The 13,680-nt window shown below is 45.8% G+C and overlaps 1 protein-coding gene across 3 annotated transcripts in view; it reads right to left on the bottom strand.

The window, feature by feature from the left end:
• SLC2A13 (solute carrier family 2 member 13) overlaps positions 1-13,680 on the bottom strand; it is a 440,469-nt gene that overhangs the window by 286,356 nt on the left and 140,433 nt on the right. For all 3 annotated transcript variants that reach the window (XM_063927084.1, XM_063927085.1, XM_063927086.1), the window contains exon 3: positions 9,710-9,918. In XM_063927084.1, coding sequence (XP_063783154.1) covers positions 9,710-9,918 — 209 coding nt within the window. The remainder of the gene's footprint in view (positions 1-9,709; positions 9,919-13,680) is intronic.

Here is a 13,680-nt window from a genome sequence, read left to right as displayed (position 1 = left end):
CCTGAATGGGAACCCATACCCCTGAGATACCACCTTCTGCACCCAAGCATCTGTTGTTGACTGTTGCCATATGTATGCAAAATGAAGGAGTCGGCCACCAACCCTGGAATCCTCCAGGCGGAGGCCCGTCTCTTCAGGCTGATGGTTTCTGTTCAGGCTTGGAAGCTGGCTTTTTGCTAGCCCACTGCTTCCTACCCCTGGTTTTTAACTGGGGTTGCTTAGACTCCTCTTTAGCTTTCGCTTTGCCAGCAAAATGAGCGACACTTTGAACCCTTAGACTTATAGGCCCTACACACTGGCCGAATTTCTGAAAGATATGAACGATCTCGTTCATAAATGAACGAGAACTCATTCATATCTTTCAATGTGGAGACTCCAGCGATGAACGATGCGCGGCTCCGCGCTCGTTCATCGCTGGTCTCCCGTCGGCTGTGCATGCAGGCCAATATGGACGATCTCGTCCATATTTGCCTGCACTTCAATGCAGCCGCGTGACGGAGGGAGTGAAGAAACTTCACTCCCGCCGTCACTGCCCCCCCCCCCGCCGCCAGGTCGCTCGTCGGCCGATTCAGCCGTCGGGCACCTCGGCGGCGCATCGTCAAATGAGTAGGGCCCCTTAGGGTTATAAGTAGCCTGAAATCTGACCTTCTTTGATTCAGCCTCTGATTCTAGGATATCAGATAATGGTTTCCCAAACAATATATTACCAATGAAATGCAATGCTTCCAATTCTTTCTTGGATTCCACATCTGCCTTCCAGGTATGTAGCCAAACTGCTCTGCGAGCGGCTACCGTCAAGGCTGAAGCTTTAGAAGCAACTGTACCCATATCAATTGCTGCTTCTTCCAAGTATTGGGCAGATTGCCTTAAACGGCTTAAATGATACTCTTGCTCCCTATTAGGAGAAGAGATGTCATTCTCTAGTTCCTCTATCCATTCGCCCATTGCCTTTGCTACCCAGGCCGAAGCCATAGCAGGTCTTACCACTGCTCCTACTAGAGAAAATAAATTTTTCAAGAAGCTATCTACCCTTCTGTCTGTGACCTCATTTAGCGAGGTAGATGACAGTGGTAAAGCAGATTTATGCACAAGTCGCAGTACATGTGCATCTACTTTTGGAGGAACTTCTCTTTTCGAACAATCCGCAGCTGGAAATGGATAATAAGAATTCCATCTTTTCGGAATCTTATATTTCTTACTGGGCGTCGCCCAAGACTCATCCATCATTTCCGTCAGCTCATCTGACGCTGGGAATTCAGTTTTAACTGATTTTGTTCGTTTAAATACAGGTGCTTTAGATTTTAACACTGTCTTGGCTGGCTCTTCCAAGGAGAGAACAGCCGTCACAGCATCAATAAGTTCAGCTACATCCTCTGAACTAAAACTCTGCGACTGATCATCATACGGAGTATTTGAATATACTGTATCATCATCTGTTGTATCATCTTGTGTAGTCTGCCACACAGATGCATCTGTCTTAAGGTGGGTACACACTATTAGATATATCTGCAGATCAATTGATCTGCAGATATATCTATGTACGGATCGGGCAGTGTGCTGTGCATACACACAGCCCGATCCGTCGGGGGACCGACGTCATGAACTGGGCGGGCGGGCGCTCGCGCCCGCCCAGTTCACCTGTCAATCACCGCCGGCCGCCGCAGCATGTGTACGGGCGGTCGGACGACCGCCCCGTACACACACAGGACGCGCCAATATATCGTTAGATATATTGGCTGTTGGCTGTGCTGCGCGGCCAACGAGATACGTCTGTGAACGACGGAGTTCACAGACGTATCGCCCGTACACACTGGCCAACGGTCCCACGATGTATCGGCCGTTCAAGAGAACGGCCGATACATCGACCAGTGTGTACGGGTCTTTAGTCTTACCTGTCCCTTGGTTGCTTGTAGAGGCTACTGGAACCAAGCCGTAGGAAGGGAGCTGCATGTATGGGTTAATAGTGAAACCTAACCCTTGAGGTGGTGCTACCGGAGTTAACCTGTCCGCTATTGAAGATAAAGTATTTGCGAACATATTCCATGGTGGCTCTGTTGGTGGTTAAACCAACTCCTGTTTTTTACTTTGCTGAAAAGCAACACAGTTCGCACACAACCCCTCATAAGTGACCAATTGGTCCATACCAATTAACCCTGTCTTAGAAGATAAGCATGTTAGGGATGTAGGTGGGCTTGATAAATTCTCCTGGTCACTTTTGCTGCTCACAGACATGGTAATAATCTGTTAATGACTACACAATTTGTGACTGAAAATCACCTATATATGAGTATATAGAAGTGAGATCAATCTGACCACAGCCGTGCACCTGAATTGAGGGTCAGAACAGGACTAACGACATAGAAAAGTCAGCACACATACTAGCAGTCAGTCACATGTTAAGGCATTAGACATTGTCATATGAGAATACAACCCCCATAACAACTTACAAGTAAGTAGGAAAAATAAGAATTTACTCACCGGTAATTCTATTTCTCGTAGTCCGTAGTGGATGCTGGGAACTCCGTAAGGACCATGGGGGATAGCGGGCTCCGAAGGAGGCTGGGCACTCTAGAAAGATCTTAGACTACCTGGTGTGCACTGGCTCCTCCCACTATGACCCTCCTCCAAGCCTCAGTTAGGTACTGTGCCCGGACGAGCGTACACAATAAGGAAGGATTTTGAATCCCGGGTAAGACTCATACCAGCCAGACCAATCACACCGTACAACTCGTGATATGAAACACAGTTAACAGTATGAAACAATAGAGCCTCTCAACAGATGGCTCAACAATAACCCGATTTAGTTAACAATAACTATGTACAAGTATTGCAGATAAACCGCACTTGGGATGGGCGCCCAGCATCCACTACGGACTACGAGAAATAGAATTACCGGTGAGTAAATTCTTATTTTCTCTGACGTCCTAGTGGATGCTGGGAACTCCGTAAGGACCATGGGGATTATACCAAAGCTCCCAAATGGGCGGGAGAGTGCGGATGACTCTGCAACACCGAATGAGAGAACTCCAGGTCCTCCTCAGCCAGGGTATCAAATTTATATAATTTTGCAAACGTGTTTGCCCCTGACCAAGTAGCAGCTCGGCAAAGTTGTAAAGCCGAGACCCCTCGGGCAGCCGCCCAAGATGAGCCCACCTTCCTTGTGGAATGGGCATTGACAGATTTTTGGCTGTGGCAGGCCTGCCACAGAATGTGCAAGCTGAATTGTACTACAAATCCAACGAGCAATAGTCTGCGTAGAAGCAGGAGCACCCAGCTTGTTGGGTGCATATAGGATAAACAGCGAGTCAGATTTTCTGACTCCAGCCGTTCTGGAAACATATATTTTCAGGGCCCTGACCACGTCTAAAAACTTGGAGTCCTCCAAGTCCCTAGTAGCCGTAGGCACTACCATAGGCTGGTTCAGGTGAAACGCTGACACCACCTTAGGGAGAACTGGGGACGAGTCCTCAATTCTGCCCTATCCATATGGAAAATCAGATAAGGGCTTTTACATGATAAAGCCGCCAATTCTGATACTTGCCTGGCCGAAGCCAAGGCCAATAACATGACCACCTTCCACGTGAGATATTTCAGATCCACGGTTTTTAGTGGCTCAAACCAATGTGACTTTAAGATACTCAACACCACGTTGAGATCCCAAGGTGCCACAGGAGGCACAAACGGGGGCTGACTATGCAGCACTCCTTTTATAAATTTCTGAACTTCAGGTACTGAAGCTAGTTCTTTTTGAAAGAAAATCGACAGAGCCGAGATCTGTACCTTAATGGAACCCAATTTAAGGCCCATAGTCACTCCTGCTTGCAGGAAATGCAGAAATCGACCTAGTTGAAATTCCTCTGTTGGGGCCCTTTCGGCCTCACACCATGCAACATATTTTCGCCATATGCGGTGATAATGAGTTGCTGTAACCTCTTTCCTGGCTTTAGTAAGCGTAGGAATGACTTCCTCCGGAATGCCCTTTTCCTTCAGGATCCGGCGTTCAACCGCCATGCCGTCAAACGCAGCCGCGGTAAGTCTTGGAACAGACAGGGCCCCTGCTACCGCAGGTCCTGTCTGAGTGGCAGAGGCCATGGGTCCTCTGATATAATTTCTTGAAGTTCAGGGTACCAAGCTCTTCTTGGCCATCCACGAGTATCGTTCTTACTCCTCGCCTTCTTATTATTCTCAGTACCTTTGGTATGAGAGGCAGAGGGGAGAACACATAAACCGACTGGTACACCCACGGTGTTACCAGAGCGTCCATAGCTATCGCCTGAGGGTCCCTTGACCTGGTGCAATATCTTTTATAGCTTTTTGTTGAGGCGGGACGCCATCATGTCCACCTGTGGCCTTTCCCAATGGTGTACAATCCTATTGGAAGACTTCTGGAGGAAGTCCCCATTCTCCCGGGTGGAGGTCGTGTCTGTTGAGAAGATCTGCTTCCCAGTTGTCCACTCCGGGAATGAACACTGCTGACAGTGCTAACACATGATTTTCCGCCTATCGGAGAATCCTTGTGGCTTCTGCCATCGCCATCCTGCTTCTTGTGCCGCCCTGTTGGTTTACATGGGCGACTGCCGTGATGTTGTCTGATTGGATCAGTACCGGCTGGTTTTGAAGCAGAGGCCTTGCCGGCCTCAGGGCATTGTAAATGGCCCTCAGGTCTAGAATATTTATGTGTAGGGAAATAACCTGACTTGACCAAAGTCCCTGGAAGTTTCTTCCCTGTGTGACTGCCCCCCAGCCTCAAAGGCTGGAATCCATGGTCACTAGGACCTAGTCCTGTTTGCCGAACCTGCGGCCCTCTTGAAGATGGGCACTCTGCAGCCACCACAGTAGAGATAACCCTGTCTCCAAGGACCAGGGTATCAGCCTATGCATCGGAAGATGCGATCCGGACCACTTGTCCAACAGGTCCCTCTGAAAAGTTCTTGTATGGAACCTGCCTAATGGGATTGCTTCGTAGGAAGCTACCATTTTTCCCAGGACTCGCGTGCAATGATGCACCGCTACCTATTTTGGCTTCAGGAGATCTCTGACTAGAGATGACAACTCCTTGGCTTTCTCCTCCGGGAGAAACACTATTTCTGGTTTATGTCCAGAACCATCCCCAGGAACAGTAGACGTGTCATAGGAACCAGCTGTGACTTTGGACTGTTTAGAATCCAACCATGCTGTTGTAGCACTTTCCAAAATAGTGCTACCCCGACTACCAACTGCTCCTTGGACCTCGCCCTTATAACGAGATTGTCCAAGTACGGGATAATTACAACTCCCTTTTTTCGAAGGAGTATCATCATTTATGTAAGGAGTTGACACTGTCGGTTAATACCTTTCACCTATCCATCCACTCTGGTGTCGGCCCCACAGGGGGCGACATCACATATATCGGCCTCTGTTCCGTCACCATATAAGCCTCCTCATTCAACATGTCGACACAGCCGTACCGACACACCGCAGACACACAGGGAATGCTCTAAACGAGGACAGGACCCACAAAAGCCCTTTGGGGGGACAGAGTGAGAGTATGCCAGCACACACCAGAGCGCTATATAATGCAGGGACTAACTGAGTTATGTCCCCTATAGCTGCTGTTTTTATATATAATGTATACTGCGCCTAAATTTAGTGCCCCCCCCTCTCTTTATTAACCCTTTGTAGACTGCAGGGGAGAGCTAGGGAGCTTCCTTCCAGCGGAGCTGTGAGGGAAAATGGCGCCAGTGTGCTGAGGAGATAGGCTCCGCCCCTTTTTCGCGGCCTATTCTCCCGTTTTTTATGGAATTCTGGCAGGGGTATTTACCTCATATATAGCCCCTGGGGCTATATATTGAGGTATTTTAGCCAGCCAAGGTGTTTTTATTGCTGCCTCAGGGCGCCCCCCCCAGCGCCCTGCACCCTCAGTGACCGGAGTGTGAAGTGTGTGAGAGGAGCAATGGCGCACAGCTGCAGTGCTGTGCGCTACCTTGGTGAAGACAGAGTCTTCATGCCGCCGATTTTCCGGACCATCTTCTTGCTTCTGGCTCTGTAAGGGGGACGGCGGCGCGGCTCCGGGACCGAACATCAAGGCTGGGCCTGCGGTCGATCCCTCTGGAGCTAATGGTGTCCAGTAGCCTAAGAAGCCCAATCCGGCTGCAAGCAGGCGAGTTCGCTTCTTCTCCCCTTAGTCCCTCGCTGCAGTGAGCCTGTTGCCAGCAGGTCTCACTGAAAATAACAAATTCTAAGACTATAACTTTCTAAGAGCTCAGGAGAGCCCCTAGTGTGCATCCAACCTCGGCCGGGCACGAAATCTAACTGGGGCTTGGAGGAGGGTCATAGTGGGAGGAGCCAGTGCACACCAGGTAGTCTAAGATCTTTCTAGAGTGCCCAGCCTCCTTCGGAGCCCGCTATCCCCCATGGTCCTTACGGAGTTCCCAGCATCCACTAGGACGTCAGAGAAATTGTACTTCTGTTTCAACTGGTTCTTTTTCAACATAACATGCAGAAAACACAGTAATATACAGATCTCATATGCAATATGTACTAAAAGTTAACAATTCATACTAACAAGTAGAGAGAATTTTTAGTACTGTACACCCTTCCTCTGTAGAGCGGGATACAGGGAGACTCACCACACTTCCATATCCAAGCAAATGCGCTCGTAAGACGCTGAGTGGATTCAGACGCTACTGAAGTACACTACCGCTCCTGATGTACACTACCGCTTCTGATAACTGATAACGGACACAGTCGCTTCCTGTGGACACGGACGCTCAGCGACCTCCACGTGTATGCAGACGCTAAGGCCTGCGACTCGGTCTAGGCGGGTTCTCTAGCGTACACAACCGCAGCGTCTAAGCTGCGACCGAGTACCCTCGTGGTAGCGTCTGAGACGGAAGTGAGGTCATTTAGTTCATGGACGGGAGACGCACGGAAACTGGTCATGAACTCAGAGGAGGCGCGGCCAGGAGAGCGTCTGAATCCCCCTGTTGACTTAAACTCTAAGGATCGCGGCCTCTACCGAGTCCTGGCGCCTATGATCCCTAGAGCATAGCGCTGTCACACTCGAGATGTTCGGCGCATCAACACACTGTTTGTAGTCTCCACCAATACAGTGTAGCCGTGTCTCCCCTAGTAAGAGGAAATCAATAGACTTACCTCCCCCCCCATGCTCCGGTCACAGCCTGGTTACATCTGCTGGACCTGCTAGAACATCCGACACAGACGCCCGTCGAGACAGCACTTATACCGCGAAGGTAAGCGTTGTTGGGACCCGGTGAGGAGTTGTTGGAGCGACTCTTTCCAGTATGCGTTTAAGACGCTGTTAAGAAAGGTCGCTCAAAAAACATAGTAAGTCTATAAAAATAAAATAATAAAAGCTTCAGGCTGTTTTATCTATAGCAGCCCTGTGACCATGGTCCGGCTTCCTGCCGCACCAAGCAAAAAACTGATTTGACTGAGTCAGTGGGTGGGACTATATGGTGAAGCCCCGATGCATCCTGGGAGGCCAGAAAGCTCGTGACCGTGTTGGTGCCATTTCCGCTGTCGCTCAACCATATCCCAATGTTATCCTGTGGATAATCCTATAGACCCAGCCAGAGAAATATACCAGTGTGTAAGGGCTAACATTTCACATTTAAGGTCCAGATTTATCAAGCCTTGGAGAGCGATTAATTGCACTGTGATAAAGTACCTAACAATCAGCTCCTGTAATTTTTATCAAACACAGGCTGTAACATAGTACTTTATGACCGTGCAATTTATCACACCCCAAGGCTTGATAAATATGGGCCTAAATGAGGTTCAAGGTTGGTTGCATTTGTACTTTATTTTACATTAAAAAATGTCACTTTGGTATTTTAGGGGTTCTTTGAAGGTCATTTATCCTAAAACAATATATACGCTTTACTTTGTTTCTGTCTCTGGCTGTCTTTTAATTTCACTTAAAGTCTTCTGCATACTTTATAAATGGCATAGCACCTTTCCAGAAAAAGTAACACTATCAGTTGTATTGGCATTAAAAAAAAAAAACTCCCACTACTGACTCTAATTGGCAGAATGACCTTTTCTAGTAGTTTTCAGCTTAACTGTGCGGTATGATCTTATTAGAGATGAAATGCTTTGACACTGGAGAATTGGTCACTTTGTTTATCAATGTCTGTACTCCTCAATTTTCTACTTTTTAGGCCATGATCCTAAATAAAACGGGTGTGGTATGCAAGGTCGACCACACTTAGGTCGACAGTGCCTAGGTTGACATGAGTTTTTGCACTTTTTTGGTGTTATTTTCTCCCTACAGTGACCGGGATCCCCAACTAGTGCACCGTGTTTGCACCTCATGCTTCGCGCAAAGTGCCTCACGCAAGTTACCGTTCCCAATTTTAGTCCACATGGATCGTAAAAGTATGAAAAAGTTCAAAAAATGAAAAAGAAAAAAGTGAAAAACTCACGTCGACCTTTTGTCATGTCGACCTAGAGTCCCTGTCGACCTAGATACCATGTCGACCTAAGTGTAGTCGACCTAGAGACCAGATACCGAATAAAACATACTACAAAGATGTGTTATACCATTGTCCGCTGACTAGAAAACAAATATTTCAGTCACAACAACATCAACAGCATAGAGTTACCAGATGCTACAAATTACATAAAACATAAAAGAAATGTCATCAAAACATTGCACAGCAAATATTTTCAATTCTATCAATATAAAAACAAAACGTAGCTTCAAACGGATAAACCATGTTACAGGTTATATGGTATTGTAGGGTACAGATAATACATGTAATACCTATAAAACCTTTATAACAGAAGAGCATACAAATTATCTACAGGTACAGTAAAAGAAGAAAAATAAAAAGCCTAAAAGAAATGTAAAGCAATGCTATATTCCCCAAGAACTTATTCTGTGTTTCAGATTAGTTAAACTCAGCTAAAGGACTGTTTTTATGTGCCTTTAACTTGCACTTAAGCAAGTTTGTACAGTATATTAAACGGAAAACAAACAAATGGTAAAAAGATTGCTCAGAGCTCGTGTTAAACACCATGGGACAGCTGACTGAAAGGCGGCATTCTGCAAAGCACGGATATACGAAAACAGAAGAACAATGTATTAATACTGTATCATTCCTTGATGCATAATTAATTCACCTTAAAAGCAACATGGTTTGTAGAGACTTACGGGTGTAGTATGGTATGCCGGCGGTCGGGCTCCCGACGACCAGCATACCAGCGCCGGAATCCTGACCGCCGGCATACCGACAACTGGGCGAGCACAAATGAGCCCCTTGCGAGCTCGCTGCGGGCGCGCCGCGCTATCTATTCTCCCTCCAGGGGGGTCATGGACCCCCAAGAGGGAGAAGAACTGTCGGTATGCCGGCGGTCAGGATTCCGGCGCCTGTATGATGGTCACTGGGAGCCCAACCGCCGGCAAAGTGAAGACCACCCCTATTTACTAAGCCTTGGATGGAGATAAAGTCGTTGGAGATGAAGTACCAGCCAATCGGCTCCTAACTGCTATGCCACAGGCTGTTTGAAAAATGATAGTTAGGAGTGGATTGGCTAGTACTTTATCTCCAGTGACTTTATTGCCATTCAAGTCTTAGTAAATAGACGGACCCCTAAGCAGAAAATTGCCTTTAGTGAAATATAATGTAAAAAATCCCAAAACATTGTTCTGTGACCTTTGAATGATAGACACAAACTACTCAACATAGTTTAAAGAGAAAATTACCTGCGCCCACTTCTTTCTCCTCTTCATCAATACTGTTTTTTATACTATCATACTCTTCATCAATTGTTTGAGTTCCCCGAATACGAGATAAAACTCTTCTAGCCTTTTGTGTTTGACCTTTTTGAATGAGCCATCGTGGACTTTCTGGCAGAAAAAGAAAGCCAAGGAACTGAATTATAGCAGGAACTGCTGACAGCCCAAGCATGTACCTGTAAAAAACACAAAAAAATAGTATATATATGACATAATATTCACATAATGCACAGAACAATCATATAAACTTATACCTTCACCCAATCAGTTTACTTTTATCAAATCTTTGGTATACTGAATTTATTATTTTTATTCACAGTAATGTCACATGTACTGGTACGTACAGAATAAAGAAAAATAAAATTCTTGAGTTTTGTTATAGTATTACTCCTGTCATAATATATATCTGTTTAATTATAGGACATTAGGGGGGTGATTGAATTGTTATCCCCCAACCTCCCCGCCTACCGTCAGCTATTCATTTGTTTCTGCGACGGGCACACTAACATCATTTCACCATGAAAAGTCACTCACTTGGGTGTCCAAATGGCACTTTTTTCTTTGCGCCAAACACTTTAATCAGGTTTAGCAGTTTTACGCTGCTAAACCTTGCACTGAAGAGCGAGATCAACGCAATAAAACAATAGGCACCCAAACAATTGAATACCACTCCGTCTACAGTGACGTGGGAAATGCAATTTAGGGCACCCATTAAATACATTTAATCACCCCCTACTGCGGGCAGTACGGATGGTGTAATGGTTAGCATTACTACCGCACAGCACTGAGGTCATGGCTTAAATTCCCACCATGGCCCTAACTGCGGAGTTTGTATATTTTCCCCGTACGTGCGTGGGTTTCCTCCGAGTACTCCCGTTTCCTCCCACAATCCAAAAATATACTGGTAGGTTAATTGGCTCCTAACAAAATTAACCCTAGCATGAGAGTGTGTGTGTGTGTGTGTGTGTGTGTGTGTGTGTGTGTGTGTGTGTGTGTGTGTGTGTGTGTACATGTGATATGATTATAGACTGTAAGATCCACTGGGGCAGGGACTGATGTGAATATTCTCTGTACAACGCTGCGGAATGTGTGCGCGCTCTATAAATAACTGGTAGTAATAATAATAAATAATACTGTATATGCATGAAAATTCTTTTTGTTAGTTTGACAAAAGAAAAAACACAGTACTGCTTACTCTCACCAGAGAAAGCAGTTTACCAGGAAAGCACTAGATTTGTGTTATCTACTATCTATATACTGTATTAATAGCAGAAGAACGACTTTTATAAGTGACATTTCTAGGAGGGCACATCATATACCAAATTAAAGTTCTTGGTCTGTAGATATGCAGAATTATATTGGCATTGTAGTTGGTTGCTTCGTTTAGAAGTATAATACTAACAAATAAATAAGTTAATTCATCTCAGTAATTGGATGTCCCCAACGCCCCAATTAGGCCATCATCATCCCCTGTGGTGCTTAAATGATAGACAACTGCTCAACCAACAATTAAGGATGTACTCAGAAACAGAACTGCAACATTTTTTTTAAAAACTATTGTGGCTCCTACTATTTCCCCTATGCTCCTATGGGAGGCTCTTATGCTGTTAATCACATACATTTGATTATAAACTCTGCTGGTGCATCGAAGCCAAGCGCAACCTAGAGCTCTGTGAGCAATTGCACCTACTTACTCTGAGACACTCTCTTAAACTCTTGGGCTCTAAAGATGCTTTGTCTAGGTTGTCAACCACCAAAGAAAGTTCAATTTGTTGTTGATGGCTAAGGCTGAAACTGCACAGAAGTAGATCAGTCAGTCTTTTTGTGAGAAGGGAAATAAGGCCAATAGGCTACTTGCCTCTAGACAGAGGTGGTAATTCAGATCGATCACAGGAGCAAATTTGTTAGCTAATGGGCAAAACCGCACTGCGGGGGGTGTCAGATATAACATGTGCAGAGAGAGTCAGATTTGGGTGGGGTGTGTTCAAACTGAAATCTAAATTACAGTGTAAAAATAAAGCAGCCAGTACTTATCCTGCACACAAATATAACCCACCCAAATCTAACTATCTGCACATGTTACATTAACCCCCCCCCCCCCCCCCCCACAGTGCACATGGTTTTGCCCATTAGCTAACAAATTTGCTACTGTGATCAAATCTGAATTAGGCCCAGAGACCCAAACTGCACAAAGCAACAACCTCTCCATTCACTATAGGTCAACCCGAACGGGATCCTTAAAATATTACGGATACAATCTCAAATTCAATGATAAATTATATAACTTCTCTTTGCATTCTAATGAAGCTACCCATGGTGGTATTTCAACAATTAATTTCACAATGTCATTTACCTCAATTGTCTCATGACATGGCTTCAGCGCTTAGTGCTGAAAATGGGATTCTGGTACTTAACGATATATCCTTTTCTCTGATTTCACAGGGAACACTAGAGGTAATTAAGTTGGGGGTATAGAGGCGTGGTTAGTGGCAGCAGGCACTTTAAATCTAGCTCCTCCCCCTCTATTACCCATCATTACCCAGTTAGGAAAATGTAGACTGAGAGAAGTTGGAAAACAGTAGAGTTAAAGAGAGGAGACAATCACTTACAACAACCACCATGTAACAATAAAACAGCAACCAAAAAACAAAACAAAATGGCAGGTGACACCACCCTGTAGTAGGCTTCATGTGTCCCTTGTGGAAACAGAGAAAAGGATTTATAGGTAAGTACCAAAATTCAATTTTCTTTTTCATCTACTAGGGGACACTGGCGGTAAATAAGCTGGGGACATTTCAAAGTTTTTCCCACGAATTGGAGGGCACTTAGGAACCTGCAGAACAAGAAGACCAAACTTGGAAGCCAAAGCTGCAAACTTTTAGAAACTGATAAACGTATTAACTGAAGACCAGGTAGCTGTCTTGCAAAGCTGCATGGTTGAGGCACCTCTATTAGCTGCTAAAGATTCACCCACCGAGCTGGTTGAGTATGCCAAAACAGTAGAAGGCGGATGTCTAGCATTACTGATCTACTCTTGACGAATAGTCAAATGAATCCACCGAGCAATACTTTGTTTAGAGGCCTGACAGCCTCTGCGAACAGCATCATACATCATTAATAGCACTTTCGATTTCCTCAAGGATGCAATCCAAGTCACAAATTCTCAAAGCCCGTACCACATCCAGCGTAGAGGGATGTCCAGAATCACCCGTAAATTAAGGAACCACAATAGGTCGATTTATGTGGAATGATGAGACAGCACCTTAGGAGGAAAAACAAAATTTATAGTAAGAACTTACCGTTGTTAAATCTCTTTCTGCGAGGTACACTGGGCTCCACAAGGATTAACATCGAGGTGTAGAGTAGGATCTTGATCCGAGGCACCAACAGGCTCAAAGCTTTGACTGTTCCCAAGATGCACAGCGCCGCCGCCTCTATAACCCCGCCTCCGTGCACAGCTGCTCAGTTTCGTTAACCAGTCCAATGCAGTAGCAGGTACCAGAGACGACAATCGTTAGTAACCACAAACACCACACACTCACTACAGGAGAGGGTGTCAGCGGCTAATGTCATACCAACCCAAAGAAGCCAAGTTCGTCAGGATGGGCGCCTTGTGGAGCCCAGTGTACCTCACAGAAAGATTTAACAATGGTAAGTTCTTACCATAAATCTCGTTTTCTGCTGCGGGGTACACTGGGATCCACAAGGATTAACATCGGGGATGTCCCAAAGCAGTTCCTTATGGGAGGGGACGCACTGCAGTAGGCACAAGAACCCGGCGTCCAAAGGAAGCATCCTGGGAGGCGGAAGTATCTAAGGCATAGAACCTTATGAACGTGTTCACTGAGGACCACGTAGCCATCTTGCACAATTGTTCAAGGGTCGCACCACGGCGGGCCGCCCAAGAAGGTCCAACAGACAGAGTAGAATGGGCTTTG

Source organism: Pseudophryne corroboree, chromosome 6, assembly GCF_028390025.1.
Source record: "Pseudophryne corroboree isolate aPseCor3 chromosome 6, aPseCor3.hap2, whole genome shotgun sequence".
In the NCBI taxonomy this organism is placed as follows: Eukaryota; Metazoa; Chordata; class Amphibia; order Anura; family Myobatrachidae; genus Pseudophryne; species Pseudophryne corroboree.
This window is presented reverse-complemented; position numbering and strand designations above follow the sequence as displayed.